The sequence below is a fragment of the Canis aureus genome, chromosome 6 (assembly GCF_053574225.1).
Source record: "Canis aureus isolate CA01 chromosome 6, VMU_Caureus_v.1.0, whole genome shotgun sequence".
Lineage (NCBI taxonomy): Eukaryota > Metazoa > Chordata > Mammalia > Carnivora > Canidae > Canis > Canis aureus.
In genome coordinates this window covers 41,724,321-41,750,394 of record NC_135616.1, presented here as the reverse complement: position 1 = coordinate 41,750,394, position 26,074 = coordinate 41,724,321, and the positions used below count along the sequence as shown (strand labels likewise).

Sequence of the window (26,074 nt, the reverse complement as noted above, 5' to 3'; positions counted from 1 at the left end):
CTGGTTAAATTGCGACAACAACCCTAATTGTTTGGGAGGAGGAACTGGGGTCTGCCTGTGGTCAGACTGTCAGAGGAAGAGGCAGACCGAGGGTTTGACTCAGATGCTGACTCCAGGACTGATAAACTTCTCATCCTCACATAGTCTCTGCCTGTGGCTCTGACTTCGTGGCAGTATCAGCAGGTTGGGAGGAAAAAGCCAAGAAGGCCTATGGAGTTTTGAGAAGGAACAGGACACAGGGGACGTCCTAGGCAGCAGGGCATCCTCAGGAGAAGCCAAGGATACTTCTCAGTTTTTAAAGGAAAGAAAAAGTTTTTCACTTAAGCCTGTGAAGAACTGCATGCTCTAGAAGTCTACACAAAAGGAAACAGGAAAAGGGATGAAGAATCCTGAAACCCAGGAGTAGCCCTGTTTGTACCCGAATATAGGTGCCTAGAGTGAAGGTCAGCATGGTGAGAGAAACACATTACCCACCCAAGAGTTTCTGTTCTCCTGACTTCCATGCTTCTCTTTAGTGTTTTACCAAAGTATGTATTCCTAAATGCTATAATTTCACTTCACTAACTTTGGAACTTTAGATAAAGGAAATCTTAAAGTATATTCCCTTTTCTGTCCAACATCATCTGTGTTGTTTATAGCTGTCTTTATTCATTCCCATTGCTGTAGAGTATTTATGAACATACCTAGATTTATTTATACATTCTACTGCTGAGGGCACTTAGAGTGTTGTGATCTCTCATTTTAGATTTAACTTTTATTTCCCTAATGAATGATGAGGTTAAGCAGTTTTCAAATGTTTATTGGTGATTTTGTGAGCTTCCTGTTTAAAGTTCTTACCCATTTATTTACTGGCTTTTATGTCTTTTGCTTACTGATTGGTAGTAGACCTTTTTACTGCAAATATCCTCTTCTATTCATTGACTTCTTTTCATAGCCTCTGAGTGGTGATTTTTGATGAACAGAATGTCTAAATTTCAATGTAATTCAATTAATGTTTTCCTTTATGGTTAGTTCTGCTTAAAGTAATATTTTCTTAGGGTCATGAACATTTTCTCTTAAATTATGCCTTACTAATTTGCCTTCCATGGTTAGGGCCACCATTCAATTGCAATTGAATTTTTATGTGTGGTGTGTGGTAATGATCAAATTTCTTTCTTTCTTTCTTTCTTTCTTTCTTTCTTTCTTTCTTTCTTTCTTTCTCTTTCTCTCTTTCTCTCTTTCTTTCTTTTCTTTCTTTCTCTTTCTTCTTTCCTTCCTTCCTTCCTTCCTTCCTTCCTTCCTTCCTTCCTTCCTTCCTTCCTTCCTTCCTTCCTTCCTTCTCTCTCTCTCTCTCTCTTTTTTGCTGGTAGACATTCAATCACCCAGCACTATTTATTGAAAAGACTACTAATTCCACACTGCACTGCAGTACCAGCTTTGTCGTAAGTCAGACATCCACATGTGTGTGAGTCTGTGTCTGGGATCTCTGTTCTCCATTGGTGGTATTGTTTGTTCTGCACTGGTTACACATGGATAAATAAATCCACCATCCTAACTAGTGTAGCTTTAAAGTAAATGTTGATATTTGATGCTGCAAGTCCTTCTACCTATTCATCAACAACATCTTAGACATGTTGGCTCTTTGCCTCCTCTTATTACTTTTGGAATCAGTTTGTCATGTAAGAGACACATACATGCTCCCCTCACCTGTTGGAATTACGACTAGGATTACAACTTCAGGATACTGAGTCTTTCAGTTCGTTTGGGAGTGTATATCCTAATTTCCAGAAATATGGGGATTTTCAAAGAAACTTTTAATTATTGACTTCTGGCTCTATTGCCTTTTGGACAGATAATATACTCTGTGATTTAAATCCTTTGATATTGGTTGGAACTTTTTGGTGGTTTATTATATGGTGGGTAGTGTTCTACGTGTGCTTTCATAGAATGTGTAAGCCTCAGGTGTAGGCCACAGGGTCCTGCCCACTAAGTCTGTTGATTACATTGCTCAAATGTCCTCTATTCCTACTGATTTTTGTGTTCTTTTTTTATGAGTTACAGGAAGCAGTATGTTAAAATCTTTCTCTATGATTGTAGATTTGTCCATTTTTATCTGTAGTTCTTTTAATGTGGGCTTTGTATTGTTTCAAGTCTTATTATTAGGCACAAACAAATTCAGAATTGATAAAACGTTTTTGGAGACTTAAACTAATTCTTACCACAACATAAACTTATTTAATTCTAGTAATCTTTTTTTGCCTTAATGTCTACTCTGTCCTTTTTTGGTAATCTGTGGTAAATTTCCTCCCCCCACCTTTTATTTTAACTGTCAACCTTTATGATTTAGAAATGTCCTTCTAAGTAACTTACGGTCTCTATTTTGGGCTTTAGTTTATATTTTTATACAGTCTTACAATCTCAGCCTTTTAAGTGGACTTCTTTGGATCACTTGCATCTAATGTAATTGTTGATATATTTGGGTTTAAGTTGGTTATTGGCATTATGAAAATAAGAAGCCAGTATTTGCTTCTGAGATTTTGTAAATTGGGTGGTTAGTTAAAGTTATCTAAAATTACTCTTTGGGAATAAATTAAAAAAAGGTGCATTTCTTTTTCATCCTCTCCACACAGATAGATAGACAATAAATATTTATTGATAAATGTAAGGTCTGTATTTTTGGTTTTCTTTTCTTTTCTTTTCTTTTCTTTTCTTTTCTTTTCTTTTCTTTTCTTTCTGATTTTATTTATTTATTCATGAGAGACACAGAGAGAGAGGCAGAGACATAGGCAGAGGGAGAAGCAGGTGCCCTGTGGGGAGCCTGATGTGGGACTCGATCCCAGGACCCCAGGATCATGACCTGAGCCAAAAGCAGACGCTCAACCACTGAGCTACCCAGGTGTCCCTTTCTGGCTCCTTCTAAGAATGCTACCTATGGTTCAGTAAGTTCACCAATTTTATTTTTTAAAAGATTTTATTTATTCATTTTTAGAGAGAAAGAGTAAGTGAGAGCAAGAAAGGGCAGAGGCAGAGGGAGAGAGGGGCTGATCCCATGACCCTGAGATCATGATCTGAGCCAAAATCAGTAACCAGATACTTAACCAACTAGCCACCCATGTGCCCCAAGCTCACCAATTTTATTAATGAAAGGGACTTCTGGGAGATAAATTGGCTATGTTTATTAGGGCGAGGCAGTAAAATTACAATGAGTAAGAGGATTTTCTGTGACTTTTGCCCCGAGAATGAGAAACAATAGATGTAACTAACTGAGGCATTAGAACTATAACTTAAAATTTTTAAAAAATTTCAGTAGTTTCCTCTGTCAAACAATTTTTGAGGGCACTTGGGTGGTTCAATCAGTTAAGCATCTGCCTTTGTCTCAGGTCAGGAACTCAGAATCCTGGGATTGAGCCCCAAATTGGGTGGGCTCCCTGCTCAGGTGGGAGTCTGCTTCTCCCTTTCCCTCTGCCTGCTGCTCCTCCTGCTTGTGCTCTCTCTGATAAATAAATAAATAAATAAATAAATAAATAAATAAATAAATAAAATCTTAAAACAACAACAACAACAACAAACAATTTGGGGAAAAGATCCCAGTTTAAAAAAATGCACTTATGCCCAAAATTCAAATCAACAACAGCCACTTAACTGGATAACAGAAATATGTTACTACCTCATGTTTCTGTGCCATGACTTCAATTAAGGAAAAGTTAGGGGACAAAGAAATGTTGTTTTTAGTGCAAAGGCTCTCCCATTTGTTCACAATTAGCTGGCGAAATTCCGCTGTTAACACTCCACTGTAGACAATGCATGCTGCTGAAATAAGTATGTCGCCCAAAATTCCTTCCAACTTCTTGTCTATTTGATTGATTGTTTCTTGCCATCGAGTCTAAATGTTAAAATAAAAATGAGTTCTTGCTATTTGACATAAAATATACTATTATGAGACAGTTCAGATATTTGTGGTCTCCAACTTGGATATAGCATTGCTATCACTATTACTGTTCTCATGCTGTGTTTGCATTTAAATTATTAATGGATAAATCATAAAACAAATTATTTTCTACGGGGAACATGAGTCCTATTCTTGGATTTGTCAACAGTGTCATATTTGTTAGGACCCATAGTCAAGTCCTTTGTCTTATAAAGCAAGATAATTTTTAAGTTAACAATTCGTTATATTATTAATGATGTTCAATATAATATTGACTTATATTTATTGAATCCTTAGATGTCTAACAGGCATTTTACTTTGAAAGTCTCATTTGACACTTTCAATATCCTATTAAGTAAAGGCCATTGACTTCATTTTAAGACCAGGAGACTGAAGTTTAGAGATTAGCAGAATTTTTTTTTAAAAGGGATGAAAGAGGTCTGAGGATTGACAGAACAGAATAAAATGTTCTCCATTATGACATCTCATCCCTTTTAGCCACCCCTGTTTTATGCATTTGGCTCAGGCTGTCCCTGTGCTGGACAAAGGAAAGCCCCATGACATGTTCATTGACAGGTTTCCTGTGGATCTTATCAGACAAGAGAACTGATGTCTGAGGAACAAGAGAAAGTCCTGTCTGATCCTTGTAGTCTGTTGCCTCTGTTTTAAGACTTCTTGACCAGGACTCCTTTATTTTTATCAGGAGTGTCTACTGATCTCAATAAAAAGCAACTGGATGATAAGATAGTTTTAGGGGGGCACATGATATGACCTTTGGTGAAAATAACATCTTGGGGTTTGTCAAGCTCAGTAGAAATTACTGAAGGAGAGAAATAAAACGAAAGAGAATCATGCCTTCTCATCCTTCAGAGCAGTCAGTAAGACAGATGCACACTGCAAGCGCTTGGTGGCCAGTTTTCTTCTGTTTGCCAAGAGTTGTTTTTCAGCAACTATATCTTTGTAGGCTGCCTGCAAAAACAGCAGATGCTCTTCAATCTGAAAGACAATTCATTATCGAGACACAGTATTACGCTCATTTTGCCTCAAGAGTTTAACTATCACTTATATGAATATAGTATGTGGTTACTTCATTTCCACATCCTGGAAAATCTTCCTGGAGAGATGGATTATGTTAACAATAGAAACATAGTTATTAAATAAATGATTCCATGAAAGTCAAGTTTGCCTTTAAAAGGTCACTTTCCTCAATGGGTTTTCTTATAAGCTCAGCACTTGAAGAATCATCATTTTCTGATTTATTTTTCACACAGAAAATGTTATATCCAGTTTCCTTCTCCAAGAAAATGACTGAACTTTATCATCCCAGGTACACTGACCAGCCTGGAGGAATGGGTAGGTTTTTTGAAGGAAGGCTGGTAGGATGAAGCAGCTCTAACCTATGCCTGGGCTGTCAGTGGAAAAGATACCATCATGAATAGCTGACAAAATGATATTCTTAAATTAGTGCTTATCTTGATAACGCCTTTGCTCAAAAGCATTTGGTGAATTTCTATAAAAATGATTGCCCATGGATATGGCCCAAAGTTTTGGCCTTGTCAATAAAAGCCTCCCCGATCTGACCCCAACCTCACTCCCCAATGTCAACTCCTTTCCAATAACATTACACTGTTGCCAGACTGCTTTCTTCCATATTTCCTACACACACCTTAAATGTTCTTGCCTCTGGGATTTGACTGCCATCCTTCCCTTATACCTGAAATCGTTCCTTGAAAGGATCCCTTGGATCTACATCCAAGGCATTCTTTAAAATCCTTATCACATTCTAGATGCCACAAAGCCTCTGTCCTCTCAAATCCACACTGATGTACTTGTTTATAACCATCGTTTGAGTACTAATCATAAATTGCCTGATATTATCTCTTGGGTTGTGGACTTATTATCCTTATATTTTATATTTATATTTTTGAAAGATGTTCATGTCTTCTCAAAATCTTTGAAGACAGTGTTTAACATGGAAACTCGAACACAGTATGTTCATGGAATCATATATACCAAATTGTGCTTATTGAATACAGTTTCTAATTTATAATTTATCCTCCTAAATATGTTATTCTAGTGAAAATATCTAAATACACACACACACACACACACATTACTACCTGTGGCATGATTACTCTAAAGATTTATTACTGGTTCACCCATAATGATTACTCAGTTCTTTTTACTCTAATATAAAATGCTGTTTTGTTTGCTCATTCCTTTTGATTTGATTATTCTGAGAAAACGTTCTTGCTACTTGTGACATAGTGAACTGTATAAATATTTAAGTGTAGGGGCTTTACTGACTCAACTAAACATGTAAAATTCCTTTTTCTTTTTTTTTTCTGCTTTGTGCTGTCATTTTATTTATTTTCTTCTAGTTCAATTATAGTTAATATACAGTGTTATATTGGTTTCAAGTGTACAATATAGTGATTCTATAATTCCATACATTGCACAATGCTCATCAGGACAGGCACACTCCTTAAACCCCATTCCCTAATTCCCTATTTCCCACCCACCCACCCACCTTCCCTCTGGTGATCATTGTGTTTTCTAGAATTAAGAGTCTGTTTTTTGGGCTTTTCTTTCTTTGTTTTGTTTCTTAAATTCCATATTAGTGAGATCATATGGTATTGGTCTTTCTTTGATTTCATTCATTATACTCTCTAGCTCTATCCATGTCATTGCAAATGGCAAGATTTCATTCTTTTTAATGGCTGAGTAGTATTCCATTGTCTATACATATACCACATCTTCTTTATCCATTTATCAATCAGTGGGCACATGGGCTGCTTCCATATCTTGGCTATTGTAAATAATGCTGCTATAAACATAGGGGTTAATTAAGGACCCTCCATACTATTTTCCATAATGGCTGCACCAGTTTGCATTCTCACCAACAGTGCACAGGGGTTCTTTTTTCTCCACATCCTCCCCAACATTTGTTTCTTGTTTTTGATTGTGGCCATTCTGACAGGTGTGAGGTATTATTGTGGTTTTGATCTGCATTTTCCTGATGATGTTACAAGACAGGCACTATGCTCTCCAAGATAACATTTTTAATGAATCCCCATGTAATATCATAGCTTCTGGCATTATTTATTTCCCCTAACGTTCCCTATATTTTTTGGAAATATTTTTTATATTAGGGCCCAAGTGAACAAAAGATCTATTTTTAAAATAGGAGACAGTACATAACTGAGGAGAAAATCTCAACGAAGGGCTTAAAACCAGTGGCGTTAACTATTACGCTCACTTTTAAAATGCTAAGTGTATCTATTAATATTTTATAAACATTTAAATATACTTGAGTTCAATGAATTAAAATATTTGAAATGTCTGGTGAAGGCCAAGTTTGCAAGCTGGAAGGGAATGCAGACTACTTTTAAGTTAGGTTTTGACTGAAATTTAGAGTTTATTTTTTTCTGCCCTACCACTTGATAATAGTAAAAAAAAAAAAAAAAGGACAATATTATAAAGTTTTGTTGGGTGAATGAATGAAATACAAAAAATATACCAAAAATCATGAATGAACTGAGTAAATACTAAAATTGAAAGTACCAGGCATCAAGGAATAAGTGAAAGGGAGTTCCAGTCCAAGATGGTGACACAGGAGGCATCTGAACCCATCTGCTCCTGTGGACACACCAAACCTACAACTACGCACAGAGCTAGTCCCCATGAAAGAAATTCAGAAACTAGCTGAGCAACTCCTACACACCGGGTGAATGAAAAGTATTCAAATCCACACAGTAAAGGCTGGGACACTCCTACCACAACCTACACCCCTGGCACAATGACACAAACAGGAGAACTCACAACTCTAGCTTCCCTTGCAGGTGAAGATTTTGAACCCAACATCTCATGTCTCAACCTTTAAGACTTCCACCTAAGGGATGGGCCCCCAAAACAGTTAGCTCTGAAAGCCAAGAGGGCTTGCATCCATAAGACCTACTGAACTAGAACAAATACTTTCTAACTGGCTATCCCTCCAGGGCTTAGCATGGAGGGAATAGATAGAAATGTGTATCTCTCAGTCTTTGCTTTAAGGAGGCCTATCTGAAAGAGGCTGTGGTCTAAGGGTCAGGCTTCCAGTTTAGTACACATTTAGGGGCTGACTGTGATCCTCCTGCACTGGTGGTTGTGGCCCAGAGGATACAGTACCTGAGCACCCAGCTCTGGTGGCCAGAAACCTTGTGTTTGTGGGTCGCCAGAATTACAACAAACAAAGAAATAATTCTCAACTGGCTCAGTGTCGAGGGCTTGGACAGAAACACTCATCTCCCAATCTGTCCCTGAAGAGAGCTATTTACACAGGTGTCCAAAGAGCCTGCATCTAGGTACTGACGGAGATGCTTCCCTTTGGGACACTCTGAATACTGGGAATCTCTAAGAAAAAACAAAGCTGCTTGGGCAATGGTGTGAGAGACACCAGGAGCTCAGGCTGGGCTGAGGAGGTTTATGTCCTACACAAGACCATTCTGACAGGATAGGGAGATATGGCTGTTTTGTCAAATGCACAGAAGCCAACACAGAGAGTTAAGGAAAATAAAGAAACAAAATTATTTATTCCAAATCACAGAAAAATGAAATAACTGACCTGAAAAATAAAACTACAGACTAATACCCTTGATGAATAAAGATGCAAAAATTCTCAACAAAATAGAGCAAAGTGCATTAAAGAACACATTAAAAGAACTGCACACTATGACCACATAGGATTTATCCCTGAGATGCAAGGATGGTTCAAAATATGCAAATCAGTAAATGTATTATATCACATTAATAGAATGAATGATAAAAGTCACACGATCATCACAATAAATGCAGAAAAAGCATTTGACAGAATACAATATCAGTTCATGATAAAAACCATCAACAGACTGGGTAAAGGAAGAACAAACCTTAAAATAATAAAGGGCAGTTACTACAACAAACCCATAGCTAACATAATATTCCATGGTGAAAAACTGAGAGTTTTTCCTTTAAGATCAGGAACAAGATAAGGATGCCCACCCTCAACATTATTACTCAATATAGTATTAGAAGTCCTGATTAGAGCAATCAGGCAAGATAAAGAAATAAACAATACCCAAATCAGAAAGGAGTAAGTAAAAGTGTTAACTATTTGCAGATGACATGCTTTTGTATATAGAAAATCCCCAAAATTCAACCAAATAACTGTTAGAACTAATCAACAATGTCAGTAAAATTGCAGGATGTAAGATCAATATTCAGAAATCAGTAGCATTTCTGAACAATAATGAAAACAGTATGTGGTACTGGCATAAAATAGACACAGAGACTAGTGGGACAGAATAGAGAGCCCCGTAGTAAATCCTGGCATACATGGCCAACTAATATTCAACAAGGGAGCCAAGAACAATCCAATGGGGAAGGACAATCTCTCCCACCAAATGGTGCCAAGATAACATGCAGAACAATGAAAGTGGAGTCCTATCTTACACCACTCACAAAATTAACTCAGAATAAATCAAAATACCATCAAACTGATACCATAAAACTCCTAGAAGAAAATGTAGGGAAGAAGCTGCTCGACATTGGTCTTGGTGATGATTTTTTTTTTTTGGATAGAGTACCAAAAGCACAAATAATAAAAGCAAAAATCAACAACTGGGACTACATCAAACTTCAAATTTTCTGCAGATCAAAATAAACAATTAACAAAATGAAAGGAAAAACCTAGAAAAAAGAATAGTTTTGTAAAACGGTTGGATAAGATGCTAATATCCAAAATATATAAAGATCTTTTACAATTCAGTAACAAAACCCAAACTATCCAATTAAAAAATAAGCAGAAGATGGAGTACACCTGGGTGGCTCAGTCAGTTAAGCATCTCAACTCTGACTTTTGATTTAGGTTCAGGTCATGATCTTAGGGTCACGGGACCGAGCCCCACATCAGGCTCTGCTTGGTGAGGAGCCTGCTTGGGATTGATTCTCTCTCTCCCTCTGCCCCTGCCCCTCCCCCACTTGTTCTCTATTTCTCTCTCTCAAAATAAATAAATATTTTAAAAAATGAGCAGAGGAACTAAAGAGACATTTTTCCAAAGAAGACATATAGATGGGCAACAGACGTGAGAAGATACTGAACATCACTGATCATCAAAGAAATGCAAATTAAACAAAACCACAAAGAGTTATCACCTCACACCTGTTAGAATGCGTCAGAAAAAACAGTATAGACATTTTACAATATTCATTCTTCCTAACCATGAGCATAGACTATACAGACTATTTCTGTAGTGGTTGCTAAGTGGTCCTGTGCTATGCCCTGGAGAGCACTCCCAGCCCCGCCACTGCCCACCCCGGCCCTCTATCCCCATTCTGTTTTCACTGTAGGCTCCAGGACCTGACACTGCTCTGTGACTGGTTGGTGTCTGTGCCACACCAGTTACTAGATTAATCATTCCTGGAGAGAAGTATTTTATAGTGGAGTAGGTAAGTGCATGGGCTTTAGAGTTAGACACGCCTGGGTTAGAGCATGGGCACCACTCAGAGGGTCACGGTGTTGGACAAATTTATAAATCTTTCACTTAAGCTTTCTTCCTTGTAAACATCTCCTTCTGAAAGCTGACCTGAGGATTAAATGCGAAAGTCTGTATAAAGCCTCAGTGTGGTACTTGGAACATAGTATACACAATAAATGTTAGCTATTATTAACACATCTCTAAATATAACTATATAGGTACATGATAGGCTGCAACAAAGTATTAGCGATAAAATGACATATCAGCACAAAATATATTCAGTAAAAATTTATTAATTTTCTTAAAAAATGTCTGATACTTTTTAGATAGCTGAGTTTGCAAGAAATGCCTATGGGGCCAGGCAGGTGACACAAATGCTTGAAGTGAGTTGGGGGCTTATTACAGACAAGTGAGAGTGCCAACCCAAGGCTGCCAGATCTTCTGAATTTTCAAATGAAGGCAGAAATTCAAATTTTAAATGAAATCCCCAGATCTTAAAATGTTGGTAACTACGTTGAAATGGAGAGCTTAGGGAGAAAGACCATACAGGTAAACAGAAGTTTTAACTTAAAACCCAGAAGTTTAAGAAATAACCTTGTCTTTACAAAACAAAAGAGTCATTGATATAAACAGGTTAAGGACAGTTTTTTAAGATCACAGTTTGATAATGGGTGGGTCTTTGGTAGACAGAAGTCACAAAGCTCTCCTGGGAGAAATCTGGTGAAATGGTTAGTTAATATATTACTGATACAGTAATAATTATCATTATTGAGTGTTTTACTATATGGAAGGTACCCTTACATATAGTACTGGTATTATTTACTTAATCACAATTAATATCTTCATTACCTTTATTATCCTCATTTTATTCTAAACTGATAAAACTCTACTGAGGTAATGATGATGGTGTTTCTTGGTGTTTCTGACTAGTTCATAAAGGTGTTGTAAGTTTAACAAGCAAACAAATGTCTTACCAGCTGCAAACCTCTTTGTTTCTCGGCCAGCCTTTGCCGTGCAATTTTGAGGACATTCTGAGCTTCAGCTACTCGCATTTGCTTAGGGCCCACCACCTTAAAAAAGAATGTCACAACATTTAAGTGTTAAAAAGTGTCAAGTTAAAAATGTTGCTTATGTTTGAAAGACATTTATAAGTGTCAATTCTTATGATCGGCTTTCCTAGAAATTATGTGTACAAAAGGGATATAAAGAAGTTTAATATGGTGAAATATATGAAAACCAAATAAAACAATAGCATAGTTGCCATAAATAAAATAATAAAAAATAAATATAATAAATATATTTATTTAAAAAGTAATTATTTATAAAATATAATAAAAACAATTTAAAAATAAAATTTGTATCTGTTAGCATAATATCTTTGATTCAAGTTGCACTAGGTATCCTTTCACAGAAGTTCATTTGAGCATTGTTAAGGGAACATTATTTCTGGGACTCTGAGGTGTCCCTTCCAGGTTGTTTTAGGTACTGAGGAGGAAAGAACATACCTTCTGCACTTCGTGGTAGTTATTCAAAGCTATAACCCACTGGCACATAGAGCAACAGGCAACAGACACGAGAGCAATCTTGTTTGGGTTGAAATCAGGTAAGATTAAAATTTTTTTCAGCTTCATGAAAACCTAGAGATAATACAATTCGTGTATTAAAGAAAAAGCAATGTTGTTGACCTGAAGTTGTCCTAAATACACAATCTGCAGGCACAGTTCCCAGGCCCCAGTGAAGGGTCTGGGTTGTCAGTGGTGGCAGTGAGGCCTGAGCACGCTGAGGACACTATAGTTGACTTGTGTCACATGCCTTTTTTCCAGTTGCTTACATACTATTTCTCCTCTATTTTGCGGAGCCATAATCAAAATAAAATCCTTCTGAGACCTGAGATTCCTTTTCTTCTCTTGCCTGGTAGGTCAGAACCATTTTGCTAAATAATTTAGATGGCAGGTGATCCATTATCAATTTATTATTGCTGTTTTCATTATTGCTTAAAATACTGTTATGCTTTTAATAACTTCTTTAGATGAGCTATTATTTTAGCTTGAAAGTTCTATTTAAACAAAACCACAAGGAATCATTTTTACTAAGAATGCTTCAGAGAGTGAGTAGTTGTTACATTAATCCATGAGTAATACGGATGTCAGCACTAACATTCTGCTAAAGAATGTACCTTGTTCATATATGATCCTGTATTTCCTGATAACATAGATTATCACTGTAAGTAATTAATTAATTGTGTTTTTAGCTGTTTCGTGTCTGGCTTCCCTCTTATAATGTCAACTTCATAACATCGAGGAACGAGTTGGTCTTGTAAGCTATCGTCGTGTCTCATGATGTCCCTTAGAAGGAAAACACTCCATAGATAGTTGTGAATGAATCAAGGACAGGGCGCTGTGTGCATCTACAAATCTACCTGCCTAACATCTCAGCTCAGCTCCTGCCTAATACTCCTGTTCGGATATTCCTCTAGCCTCTACACTGGAATTACCCAGTTCTAAAACCACTTTCACATTTCTGGGTATTTGTTACCATAGCAACCACTGCCTGTGGCCCAAATCTCCGAGTTTCCTGTGAGTACTGTGACAAATCAGCACAGCCTGGGTGACCAAAGACCATAACTTATGCTCTGGGCGTGCTGGAAACCAGAAATCTGAAATCAAGGTCCAGGTGGGACAGTACTCACTCTGGGGGCCTGGTGGAGATTCTGTTCCTTGCCTTTTCCAGCTTCTGCTGCCAGAAGCATTACTTGGCTTGTGGCCACATGGGTGGTGTCTGGGCTAGTTACTGCTCTCTACTGTGCCTCTGTCCAGGCCCTCGGAACCTTCCGCCTACCCTGCCATACTTTTCTCCTCTTCCTACAGGACTCCTTTGTCCAGCATGGCCTCCCACTACATTGGGCACTGAGCCCCAACACTTACTCAGCACTCTGGCCCACTCTCATGGTTCTTGAAGTGCTACAGTAAATCTATATTCTTCTGAATTAAATCTGCTCCAGCAAAACCCTTCACTAGGTGTCTACACTACTTGATTTTCTTCTATTTTTTCTCTGCTCTCATCTGTCCCCCATCTCCTCCAACATGAATTAATATTTTCAAAGTGCTCAGAACAATGTCTGGCATATGTTGTTATATGAACATTTGTTACACAAATTAAAATAAATCTTTGGGATCCAGTTCAAGATGGTGATGTAGGAGGATCCGAAACTTCCCTTCTCCAAATCTACAACTACATAAGAACAACTATCTTTAAAAGGAACCAAGAAGCTACCTGAATACTCCTACACATTGGGCAATGAGAAGAAACACCCTTGAAATGGGTAGCAGAAGCAGAGACATAATCTTGCTGTACACCCACTCCTGGCATGGTGACCCACAACTGGGAGGGAACTCACAGCCCCAAGCTTCTCTCTGAAAAGTTTGAACCCCCACACCTGGCACCTTACCTTTTTAGACCTGCACCTGAGAGAAGATCCCCAAAACATCTGGTTTTGAAAGCCAACAGGGCTTGCATCCACAAGACTCCCGAGGCCACAGTGAACTGAGGAACAGTCCTGAAAGAGCTCATGCAGGCTTATCCCCTAGGGCCCAGTGCACAGGCGGGTGACTGAAAGGTTCCCAATCATCCAGGGAAAGAGGCCCATGTGCTTATCTCATAGCTTTGACATGAGGGTTGGTGTTCTAGTTTCACATACCAAACAAAACTAGCAAAAAAAGAACAAGTCAGGGGCACCTGGGTGGCTCAGTTGTTGAGGATTTGCCTTTGGCTCAGGTCATGATCAGGTCCTGGGCTTGAGTCCTATATCAGGCTCCCTGCAGGAAGCCTGCTTCTCCCTTTGACTATGTCTCTGCCTCTCTCTTTGTGTCTCTCATGGATAAATAAAATCTTAAAAAAAAATGAGAGCAGAAATAATGAAATAGAGACTAAAACACAATGGAAAAGATCAATGAATTGAGGAGTTGGTTTTTAAAAAAAGACAGAACTGAAAAACCTGTAGTTAATTCACCAAGAAAAAAAGAGAGGGCTCAAATAAATAAAAATAGAAACAAAAGAGATACTACAATATACCCCAGAGGTACAAACAGATTAGAAGAGACTGCTATGAACAATTATACACAAACAAATAGGATGAGTTAAAAGAAATGGATAAATTCCTAGAAACATGCAACTTACCAAGACTGAATCATGAACTAGAAAATCTGGACAGACTAATTATTGGTAAAGAGATTGAACCAGTAATGAAAAACCTCCCAACAAACAAAAGTCTAGAACTAGCTGGCTTCAGTGACAAATTCTTTTTTTTTTTTTTTCAACATATATACATTCTTAAAGATTTTCTTTATTAATCATGAGAGATACACAGAGAGAGGCAGAGGCACAGGCAGAGGGAGAAGCAGGCTCCACGCAGGGAGCCCGATGCAGGATTCGATCCTGGAACTCCGGGATCACACCCTAGCCAAAGGCGGATGCTCAACTGCTGAGCCACCAAGGTGTCCCTCAGTGGCGAATTCTATCAAATATATTAAAAAGAATTAGTACCAATCCTTCTTAAACTTTTCCAAAAAACAGAAGAGGGGACACATCCAAAGTCATTTTATAATGACAAGGTAACAGCATTACCTTGTTACCAAAATCAGACGAGGACATAACAAAAAAAGAAAATTACAGGTCAATATCCCTGATGAACAATGATGCAAAATCCTCAACAAAATATTAGCAAACTGAATTTAATAGTACTTCAAAAAAATCGTAAGCCATGATGTGGGATTTATTCCAAGGGGTCAAGGATGGTTCAGTAACAATTGATCAGTCAATGTGATATACTACATTAACAAAATTAAGGATAAAAATCACATTATCATCTCAATAGATGACTATTTCGATATCCAGTTATGATAAAAATACTCAACAAGCTGAGTATAGCTGGAATATACCTCAATATAATAAAGACTGTACATGACAAGCCAAGCCCACAGTTAACATCATACTTAACAGTGAAATTCTGAAAGCTATTCTTCTAAGGTCAGGAACAGGAGAAGGACGCTTACTCTCACCACTTTTATTCAACACAGTATCCAAAGTCCTAGCCAGAGCAATTAGGCAAGAAAAAGATGAAAGGCATTCAAATTAGAAAAGAAAAACTGTCACTATTTGCAGATGACATGATATTATATGTGGAATACTCTAAAGACTTAGAAAAAATGAATTCAGTACAGTTGCAAGATACAAAATCAATATACAAAAATCAATTGCATTTCTATACACCAACAATGCACCATCAGAAACAGAAATTATGAAAATAATCCCACTTACAGTTGCATCAAAAAGAATAAAATACCTAGAAATAAACTTAACCAAGGAGGTGAAATACTTTTCAGTACACCAAAAACTGTAAGACACTGATGAAAGAAATGGAAGAAAACACAATAAGTGAAAAGATATTTTATGCTCATAGATTGGAAGAAGATTGTTAAAATGTCTATAATGCTCAAGGCTATCTATAGATTGAATGCAATCCCTATCAAAATTCCAATAGCAGTTTTCACAGAAATAGAACAAACAATCCTAAAATTTGTATGGAACCACAAAACAGCTCAAATAACCCAATAATCTTGAAAAAGGAGAACAAGGCTAGAGGCAACATGTTTCCTGATTTCAAACTGTATTATAGAGCTATAGTAATCAAAAGAGTATGGTACTGGCATATAACAGACACATAGATTGATGGAACAGAACTGAGTGTCCAGAAATGAGTCCACACATAAAGTTGATCAATTTATAACAAAGGATCCAACCATATATAATGGGGAGGAATGCCAGGATGGCTCAGTCAGTTAAGCATCTAACTGTTCATTTGGCTCAGGTCCGATCTCAGAGTCATAAGATCAAGCCCTGGATTAGGTTCTGTGCTGGGCATGGAGTCTGCTTAAGATCTCTCTCTTCCTCTGCCCTTTCCCTACTCCCTCCAAAAATAAAAATAAAAATAAGTAAGAATATACAATAGTTGGAAAGGATAATCTCTACAACAAACGGTGCTGGGAAAACTTGACAGCCACATGCAAAAGAATGAAGCTGGACCCCTATCTCACATCATACACAGAAATAACTCAAAATGGATTAAAGATGTGGATGTAGACCTGAAGCCATAAAACTCCTAGAAGAAAACATAGATGGTGAACTCACTGACATTGATTTTGGTAATGACTTTGGATTTGACATAAAAAAGAAAGCTAACAAAAAAAAAAAAAATATATATATATAACTACATCAAACTGAAAAGTTTCTGCCCTGTAACGGAAACCATCAGCAAAAAGGTAACTCATAGACTGGGAGAAAATATTTGCAAACCACATATGTGGTAAGGGGTTAATACCCAACATATATAAAGAACTCCTACAGACTCCCCCCAAAACCACACCTCAAACAAGAGAAAGCAAAAACAAAAAAAATAAAATAACCCCAAACCCAATCTGATTAAAAAATGGGCAGAGGATCTGAATAGACATTTTTCCAAAGATCCCTGCATGGAGCCTGCTTCTCCCTCTGCCTGTCTCTGCCTGTCTCTCTCTCTCTCTCTCTCTCTCTATCATAAATAAATAAAAATAAATCTTTAAAAAAAAGAGAAGGAAATCCTTCCAGTTGTGACAACATAGATGAGCCTTGCATGTGTTATGCTAAGTGAACTAAGTTAGACAGAGAAGGATTTTATCACTTACATGTGGAATCTAAAACAAAAACTGAACTCAAATACAGACAACAGATTGGTGGCTGTCAGAGGTAGGGGACTTAGGGATGGTGAAGGGGGCCAAGAGGTGCAAACTTTCAGCTGTAAGATAAATAAGTCCTGGGGGTAGAATGTATGGCATGATGACTAGAGTTAAAAATATCATATTGTGCATTTGAAGGTTATTATGGAGTAGGATCTTAAAAGTTATCATTATAAGAAAAAATATTGGCAACAATGTGTGGTGTTAGATGATAACTAGGCTTACTGTGGGATGATCACAATATATATGAATATTGATTCATTATACCATACACCCGAAGTTAATATAATGTTATATGTCAATTATATCTGAACTTTAAAAAATTCCAGACACTTTTATTCAAACCTTGTGGTTTCTTAGTGTAATGCAGTCCCTCCAGAGAGACTTTCTCCCTCTGTTGGTCTCTTCTCTCATTAAAGAGATTCTGAGACATAGCATTCCCTGATTTGGGAGACACACTGCTTTTCCTCAGCATTCCCAGCAAACCTGTTACATATGGTTATGGAGCTTGCTCCCTCATCTTCTAACCTGCATCAAAGACTTTCCATTCTAATGCACAATTCCAATGTTGGACTCCTGTAGACTATGAGTATGGGAGGCATCAGTTATGCATTAATTAGGGATCAACTCTGTACCTTCTCCGGTATGCTGTCCTTGTCAAGGTTAATCAGTCTTTTCAGGAAACCAGTTTCCGAAAGAAGCAATTTTGCTGACGTCCAGTTAGGTTTCTTCTGCAGAAGAATGCAGACCGCATTCATGACTATCAGCACGAGAAAGGGAGGCCGTGTATACACTCTGCAATAGGTGGTGGAAACCTGGTCAGCTTCACAACTGAAATTGAATGCATCCTGTAAACTATCTTAGAAGACAAAATACGCAGATTTTTAACAGGCTTTTTCATAAGGTTAACTACTTAGCTATTTCAGTTTGGGCTATATGCAAACATTTGGGTATGTTTTACATATGGGTATCTCTACTTTGGGAAGATGACATGCGTAAGACTTAAATATGTAGAACATCTAAGTTAGAGGTTAATTCTTTTCATTAGAAAAGTACTCACTGCAGAGTCCTTTATAGCAGGATCCCTCCTGTTTCGTCCCAGCGCTGATGTCCTAATGACTACTTGACAGAGACAACTAAGCCACTCCCCTTAAACATATCCTCTGACTTTTCTCCATCCTCATCTGAAATTCCTGCCATAAAATCACTGATACAACAGAGTGTGGGAAAGAGGATTGGTGGGGGCTGGTCTCTTAGATTGTTAGTGTGGTTATTGGAATGCTGGAAGCCACTTCTTATTTGCATCCTCATCAGCTGACTTGCCACTGCAGGAGCACGAGAAGGTGACATTCTGGAGAGCCAGGGGTCAGAAGAACAGTCACAAGAAGTAAGTTTCAGTGAGATGCCAGGAGGGTGGTGATTATTATGCAGTAACATTTGGGACTTGGGAACTAAAGGCACAGGTCCATCCACAGCAATGAGTCTCCCCCAAATGAAACCATACAGACTTCCCAACAGAAGGCAGGCAACAAAGCCAACTATATGCATACAACACTAGCTACAAGGGTTACCAAGAAGGTCCTCCTGCCTTGAATTTCACCACTAGAGATTCACTCATTTAGGTTAATCTTGGTTTTCTTTTACAGTCTACTTCGAAAATGCAGATATTTTTCAGGACTATATATTTAAATAATTAATGGTTTATTTAGAACTAATTTATCAGACGGCTTTTCTGAGATTATCAGTGTGGGTTTTTTTGTTTTGTTTTGTTTTTGAAATAAGGAGAAAGGTTGTAACAGGAACTAGGGAAAGAGTGACAAGGTCCACAGGGGAGAAAAGAGAGGTCCAAAAACAGGATTTTCCTCAATTTTGCCTATATTTGACACTTTTTAAACAAACATAATGGAAATATAGTAAAATTGAGATAAAAATACATTATATATAAAATTTTAATGTAAATTAAAGGGAAAATAGATTCAATTGACTATCATCCCACCTACCTATCACTTTTAAGAAACAAATACCTGATTCAAAGCAAGACCAACCTACATTGGAAATCTGCTTTAAAAGCCTCGTTACTACACAGGAGTCCTCTTAGACTTTTATTGGTTTGCTCTAATCTATATTTTCTACCACCTTCCCCCTTCTTCTAGTGGCTAATGCAGCTAGGAAAGAGAGTGGGCTGCCCTGGGTACCTGCTGGATGTCTCTGCTGCACATCATAAGATGTGGCATTGGAATCAGCAATATCACAAGGGGGAATCTTAACAAACAAGCTGCACAACAAGAAACCCCCATAACGTATGCAAGGAAAGGTTAGGGATTTCTAGCTAGGGAATGGGAGTGGGCCTGTTTGGTCCTAGAAACCTCTTAGCATAAAAATAACGAGCACCTGCCTCATGCTAGAATCTAATGTAAGCACTTTACATGTTTTAACTCAACCAGTCCTCTAATAACCTGTCATCCCTGTTGCATAAAAGGGAAGTTGAGGCACCAGAGCCAGAGCGCTTACCCAGCATAACATGCTGCTCTTAGAAATCAGGCTCATAGGCATTTGCTCTGGCTTCTCTCCTAGGAATATCTCCCAGAGAAAAGCTAAGAGGACGGAACTTCTGGAAACAAGTCCTGAGGTTCCAGGGAGGGTGATGTTGGGGGTGGCTTAGACACTGCTACTTCTCTCACATGGACTCAGGCCACCCTCTCATGCTCAAAGGCTGCAGGCACCCTGGCATTTGAAGTTCCTCAAACCCATGAAGTGCATTTCTGGCTTCAGACTGTCATGCTTTCCATTTCTCCTGCTTAGAACACCTTTCCTTTAGACACCTTCCTGGTTCACTTGCAAATCTGGCTTAGTTCTCTACTTCCATGCTGCCTGGTCAGAAGGGCCTTCACTAACTGGTAGAGGCTCTAAGTTCAGTGCCCAGACTGGGGCCTAGTGCACAGCACACACTCAGCATCCCTGCTGCCTGAGCACGGGGGAATGCATTCCTGTGAATGAGGTCACACAGGAGAAAGAAGTCAAGATTTTGGTCTGCTTCTCCTTGTCTGACTTTCAACTGCAGGGAGGAGCTTGGGCACTGTGGTATGCGCTGCTTTCCCGGGAAAGTCCTGCTGGTTAAAGACAGCTTGTTTGTCATCGTCTCTTCTTGTTCCCAGAGTTAATAATGTTACAAATATCATGGTAGATTTGCCTACTTCTGCATCTTTAATTGAAATATCACTTCCAATAAATAATGGAAAATGTAACACATCCTGCAGGTGACAGCAAAGTCTTCTTGTCTGTTGGGCCACAGACCCCTATGGAGAGCATCTCACCAAGAGATTCAAACTACAAATATTGGGATCAGGCTCTGGACCTTGGAGTATCTCATTTCTTCTTGGAAGTTCCTACCCCAGAAGGGCGGCCAGGGGGCCCAGGGCCCGGGCAGTGGTTCCCCAGGGGCACCTGGTGGCCACTGTGGCCCTGGACGCACGTCACTGTGGTGCCACGGACCCGGCCCTCTGTAGCCCACAGCAGCACCACAGACACTGTCCTACTTTTGGACCTGTAGGTCAGGTGCTGCTAGAGTCACCATGGCTCCGTCTCTCATCCTGGATATGCACTGTTGGGCCAATCCTAGGACGTGGGTTTTAGGTCTCTGAGACTGGGATAAAGTTTGTCATCAGTAGCACAGCATGTAGTTTAGTCAGCAGTGGCTTTTCTCACGGCTGCAAAAAATATTGATGTGTCCTGCGGGTGATGGAGCCATAACATGGATGACATACACTATGTGACACACATAATAACTAGTTTAAAGTAACCAAGATGGGTAAAAATGACTTGTTCTAAAAACATATGAATACAGACTTAGTAACATTTACTAGGCATTTGTGCTTTATTTTGGGCTTTTCCAGTTCCAAACAAATGAGGTGAATTACCTCAGCTCAGCGACATCGGCTTTATCCAGGGCGCTCAGAGCCACGATCGCCTTGTTGAGAGCTGGCAGCACACTTTTTATTTCATGGGCAGTTTCCTGCAACAAAGTTAGAGGCCCCCAAACATGTATGAATGCATATAGTTGCATGCTGTAAATTCTTCTATCTTGAACCTGGAAAATAGATTTGGCCCTTTCTTTTCTTTTTTTTTTTTTTTTTTAATTTTTTATTCATTTATGATAGTCACAGAGAGAGAGCGAGAGAGAGAGGCAGAGAGAGAAGCAGGCTCCATGCACCGGGAGCCTGATGTGGGATTCGATCCCGGATCTCCAGGATCGCGCCCTGGGCCAAAGGCAGGCGCCAAACCGCTGCGCCACCCAGGGATCCCCCTTGGCCCTTTCTACGATGCATGCTGTGTACACAACTAGGAATGTGTGCTGCAGTCCTGAGTGCGGGTGATGAGGAGCTGTGTGTGTGAGAACTCTTCTCCATCAGACTCAGGGTGGTCCTGGGAAAGGTGGGTTGCCCAGCTAAGGAAGCCTGAGATTCAGAGGCCCTCACCGGCTCTGGCCTTCTCCTGTGCCTGGAAGGAGCTCTGTCAGGGTTCACAGGGCTGTGTGTCTTCACTGGCTCTAAAAGTCAGACACTGTAACTGCAACCGGCTTTCCCTTGGGTCAGGTGTCAGCGGAGCAGCTGTGGACATGTTTGGGGTCTGGCTGAGAAGCTGAGTTGGACATAGTCACTACTCTATATAGTGAAGTTATTAGAAGCTATCTAAATTAGGAAGGACTTGGAGAAGTTCTTCAGTTGTCCCCTGTTCAGCTTTCCTGGGCATGTGATGTTAAGGGCTCAGCTAGGAGTCACATTGTAACATAAATTTATTCCACAGGCCGAGCACCTACGTGGGCAGTGGGAGAAGAAACAAGGTTTGTGGTATATGAACCCAGAATCTGATTTGTGGAAAGTCAGTTCATCAGATGTGTATGATTGGAAGTGCAGGGTCACATTCTCAATGATACCTACCCAAAATGGAACACAGGTGATAATGTAGTACACACTACTCTAAACTTAGCAGAGAGCTTCTGTTTTTCTCAGTGGGAGTTATGCAAAAACAAGCCATCAGAATTCCTCAGTTTTCGGGTAATAGCTACTGCATTTAAAAAGATGTTTTGGAGTATCTCAATGAAATAAGTGAGAAATTAGAGGTTCCTTACATAGATGTGTGTGAAAGGTACTCTATTTTGTAATTTTAAAATTTTCTTTACAAATAAATAATTAAGACAAAACTTAGTGAACACAGAAGTGATTAAATGTTAAAATCAATAGAGATTATTTTGATAGAGAAGCAAATGTGATGAAAATTTTCAGATCACACCAAAAGCAATAATTTATTAAGAGGAAAAAAATACATTTCAGATCTGGCTCTTGTCTGTTTAATAATCCAATTCACAAAGAAGAATGCATCATACAATCGCACTGGAAAATGTCAATGTTCTGGCTGAGTTTGCAAGAGATATTGACATTAATGAAAATCTAAATATCAGAAAACAACTCTATAAGGAAGATATTGGTGGAAAACTAGTTAATGAATGCTTTCAATTCATATACCATCTAAAAATCATTAATTGCCCAAGAAACCTTGAAATGCCAGTTTTGCTTAAACCAATCAATAGCAACATTAAAAATATTCATGACATTATTGGTGATGAGTTATAAAGTTCAAAGAAACTATCCAACTATCAAAAAACCCACATTTTTATCAACTATGCTGAACATTGCACAGGAAATGATATTAATGAATAATTCTCACATGAAGAAGTAGGAGATAATTTTTCAAATCTCCAAATAATTGGTATTGATTATATTTTAGTTTTTACCTGAGCATAATCTTCTACAATTCTTACTTCTTCAGCCATAATTTCTTCATCCTGTTTAACAAGCACCTGGACTTTCTCCACTACTTGTGAATCTTTCTGCAGCTTTTCCATGAGTGCTTCCTTTTCCTAATGAGACACATAATTCTTCTAAGAATGAATTTTAAGAGATATAGAACCTCTTTTTTAAAGAGAAATTCATTTAAAGAAAAATTCATAAAGCTCATTTCATTATTATTTTAAAGACATAGAGAGAGAGTGTGAGCATGAGCAGGGGGAGGGGCAAAGGGAAAGGCTGAAGCAGACTCCACCCTAGCAGGGAGCTGATGTAGGACTCGATCCCAAGACCCTGAAATCAGGACCTGAGCTGAAGGCAGTCACTTCCTTGACTGAGCTACCCAGGTGCCCCAGCTCATCTCATTATTTAAAATTTACCAAAATCAGCTTGAAATATATTTGTTGAACAGATTAAACTGGAAAGGATAACCATAGCCAAAATCATCTCATGAGATACATGTGAAGAGTTTTAGAGCACCCTGCAGACTGCGAGTTACCACAGCATAGTTGATTGATTTAACTAATAACAGCAGAATTATTCCATGTGAGCTTTTCCAACTAGTTGTATGCCTATTATCACACTGAGTTATTACAATATAGTGCTGTTACTATTTTGCTATCATTGTTGTCTTGTTGTCATTGTCTTGTTCATTTTACAGATAAGAAAGTTGAGGCCAACAGAGCTACACAGCTGCATGCTAACAAAGCTGCAATCCTAATCCATGCTTGCCAAGTATCACAGCCTTTGCTTCCCAATGCTGTTCTATATTAAATATAAAATATTTAAAAGAGATTTCAAACCAGATGTACCTTTTTTTTTTTTTTTTTAAAGATTTTACTTATTTATTCATGAGAGAGACAGAGAGAGAGGCAGGCAGAGGGAGAAGCAGGCTCCCTGAGGAGAGCCCAGTGTGGGACTCAATCCCAGGATTCCGGGATCACGACCTAAGTCAAAGGCTGACCCTCAACCGTTGAGCCACCCAGGTGTCCTAATGTACCTTTGTGTTTTGTTCTATTTGTGGGCCAAGGACCAAGAGCTCCTCTTGCATATCTGTAACTAGAGTGGTTGCTTCCAGGATCTTGGATAGACCCATATAAAAACGATTCCTGAGGGGAAAATAGCATTATATTAGCAAAGCGAGATTCACCACAATCATGTATTGAAAGACAACATGGTAAAGATGTCGATTCTTCTAAATTATCATATAGGTTTAATGTGATGCCTACCAAAATCGCAGTAAGATTTTTCTTTGTAGATACAGACAAGCTTTTTCTAAAATTCACATAAAATTTACATAGAAATGAACTAGGATGATTAGAACAATTTTGCAAAAGAATACAGTGGGTGGCATCTCTCTACCTGATTGTGAGACTGATTAAGTAATGATGGTCATCAGGAAGAGGTCTTGGCAGAGGGTAAGGTATCTCCATCAACAGAACAGGACAGAGAAGCCAGAAACAAACCCACAGATGCACAGTCAACTAGCTTTTGACAAAGGTGCGAGAGTGATTTTCAACAAAGGGTGTAGAGTGGCTGGTTATACAACAGATTGTGGATGTAAGCCTCATGCCTTACACAAAACTAATTCTAAGTGGAGGGCAGAATGAAGTGTGAGAGGTGGGACTGTGGTACTTTTAGAAGAATGCATAGGAGAAAGTCTCCAGGACCCAGGACTGGGGGAGGAGGGAGGAGTTCGAAGACATGACAAGAGAAGCACAGCCAAGAAAGAAAACCAAATTTGACAGATTGGATGTCATCAAAATTAAAACAGAAAGACTCCATCCAAAGAATGACAAGACAAATAACTGCTGGGACAAAATATCTGCAGTCCATATATCAGACAGAGGATTCCTATTTAGAACACCCAGAGAGCTCTCAAAACTCGGCAACAAGAAAAACTGAAGAATCCATTTAGCAAATGTGCCAGCGCTGTGCAGAGACACTGACGGGGAAAGGAGGCGCAGGCACAGAGAGGGCTACCCTGGTGGTGGAGGGCCGCAGGCAGAGACCACAGTGCCGTGTCTGCAAGGCTGTAGAGGAACACTATTCCTCATGCACACAGCCGCGGTGGACAACAATGTGGTATTTTCTTTACGATCCAGCATATACTCACCGTGGCCTGTTTCTGGCCTTTCTCCTAGAACCGCTCCACCGCAAAAACCACCCTGGCTCCTTCTGTGGATGAGTGGTTGCACTCATGTGCATACCCATGCATACCCATCCATGCCTCAGAGTGCTTACAGAAACGTATAGACTATTGATACGTGCAACGTCTGGATGGAAATCCACGGTGTGATGCTGAGCGAAGCCCATCTCGCCCCCCACGTACAGGGGAGGCTGGAGACAGAGACCAGACTGTGGCCGGGGGCTGCTGGGAGCTGCGTAGGGGCTGCCCAAGGGACTCGGCTGTGGTGAGGGACTAGTTCTGCATCTTGATTGCTGTTGCAGGTCCACACAAACACACACACGGGGTAAATGGGCACAGGACTGTGTCCACACCGGGTGTCCACACCAACGTCCTGGATATGGTGCTGCACTACAGTCATGGAAAATGTAACAAGTGAGGGGGGCAACTGGCTTAATGTATGCGGGACCTCTCTGTACTATTTTGCAACTTCTGGTCAATCTATTTCAAAATGAAAAGATTATTTTTTTAAAGAAACATAAGATAAAGTTGAAAATTCTCCACTTACCTATTTACTAGAATAAAAACTTGAAAATACACAGTTTGTAAGGAATAAAATAAACACTGTAAAATCAGAGGACTACAAATCTATAGCCCTGTTTAGCCCTAACTCTAGCAAAAGGAGGAAAAAGCCCCGTGGAAGATCCAGTTTCTACTTCTTGGGCTTTCCTAACCTATGAGGATGTCGTTGCCACATGCTTACACTGTCAATGACACCAAGACTGCTGGGCAATTCACTCTTTGACCTAACCCAGGACAGCTCCTCAAAACTTCTCATCTGGATTCCTACAATAGCTTTCAAATCTTTGGTTTTAGTTTTATATCGAATTTATCCCCCATTCTAATACCAGACTGATTTTCCTAAAACACAA

At 39.0% G+C, this 26,074-nt stretch overlaps 1 protein-coding gene and 1 long non-coding RNA gene across 15 annotated transcripts in view; one reads left to right on the top strand and one right to left on the bottom strand.

The window, feature by feature from the left end:
* The window catches only part of DNAH14 (dynein axonemal heavy chain 14), a 325,158-nt gene that overhangs the window by 55,442 nt on the left and 243,642 nt on the right, over positions 1 to 26,074 (bottom strand). For 13 of the 14 annotated variants that reach the window (XR_013381670.1, XM_077901271.1, XM_077901270.1 and 10 more), the window contains 8 exons: positions 24,015 to 24,123; positions 22,963 to 23,088; positions 21,089 to 21,183; positions 17,807 to 17,966; positions 11,907 to 12,038; positions 11,376 to 11,471; positions 4,763 to 4,903; positions 3,647 to 3,862 (listed from right to left, as the gene is read on the bottom strand). Coding sequence is in view for 13 of the 14 variants with exons in the window: in XM_077901271.1 (XP_077757397.1) it covers positions 3,647 to 3,862; positions 4,763 to 4,903; positions 11,376 to 11,471; positions 11,907 to 12,038; positions 17,807 to 17,966; positions 21,089 to 21,183; positions 22,963 to 23,088; positions 24,015 to 24,123 (1,075 nt within the window). In the remaining variant the exon portion in view is untranslated. The remainder of the gene's footprint in view (positions 1 to 3,646; positions 3,863 to 4,762; positions 4,904 to 11,375; positions 11,472 to 11,906; positions 12,039 to 17,806; positions 17,967 to 21,088; positions 21,184 to 22,962; positions 23,089 to 24,014; positions 24,124 to 26,074) is intronic. The other variant, XM_077901273.1, reaches the window with a different exon arrangement.
* Positions 73 to 23,775, top strand: LOC144315937 (uncharacterized). Its single transcript, XR_013381673.1, has 4 exons — positions 73 to 527; positions 5,179 to 5,260; positions 18,503 to 18,558; positions 23,676 to 23,775. It is a non-coding gene; the product is annotated as an uncharacterized LOC144315937 (long non-coding RNA).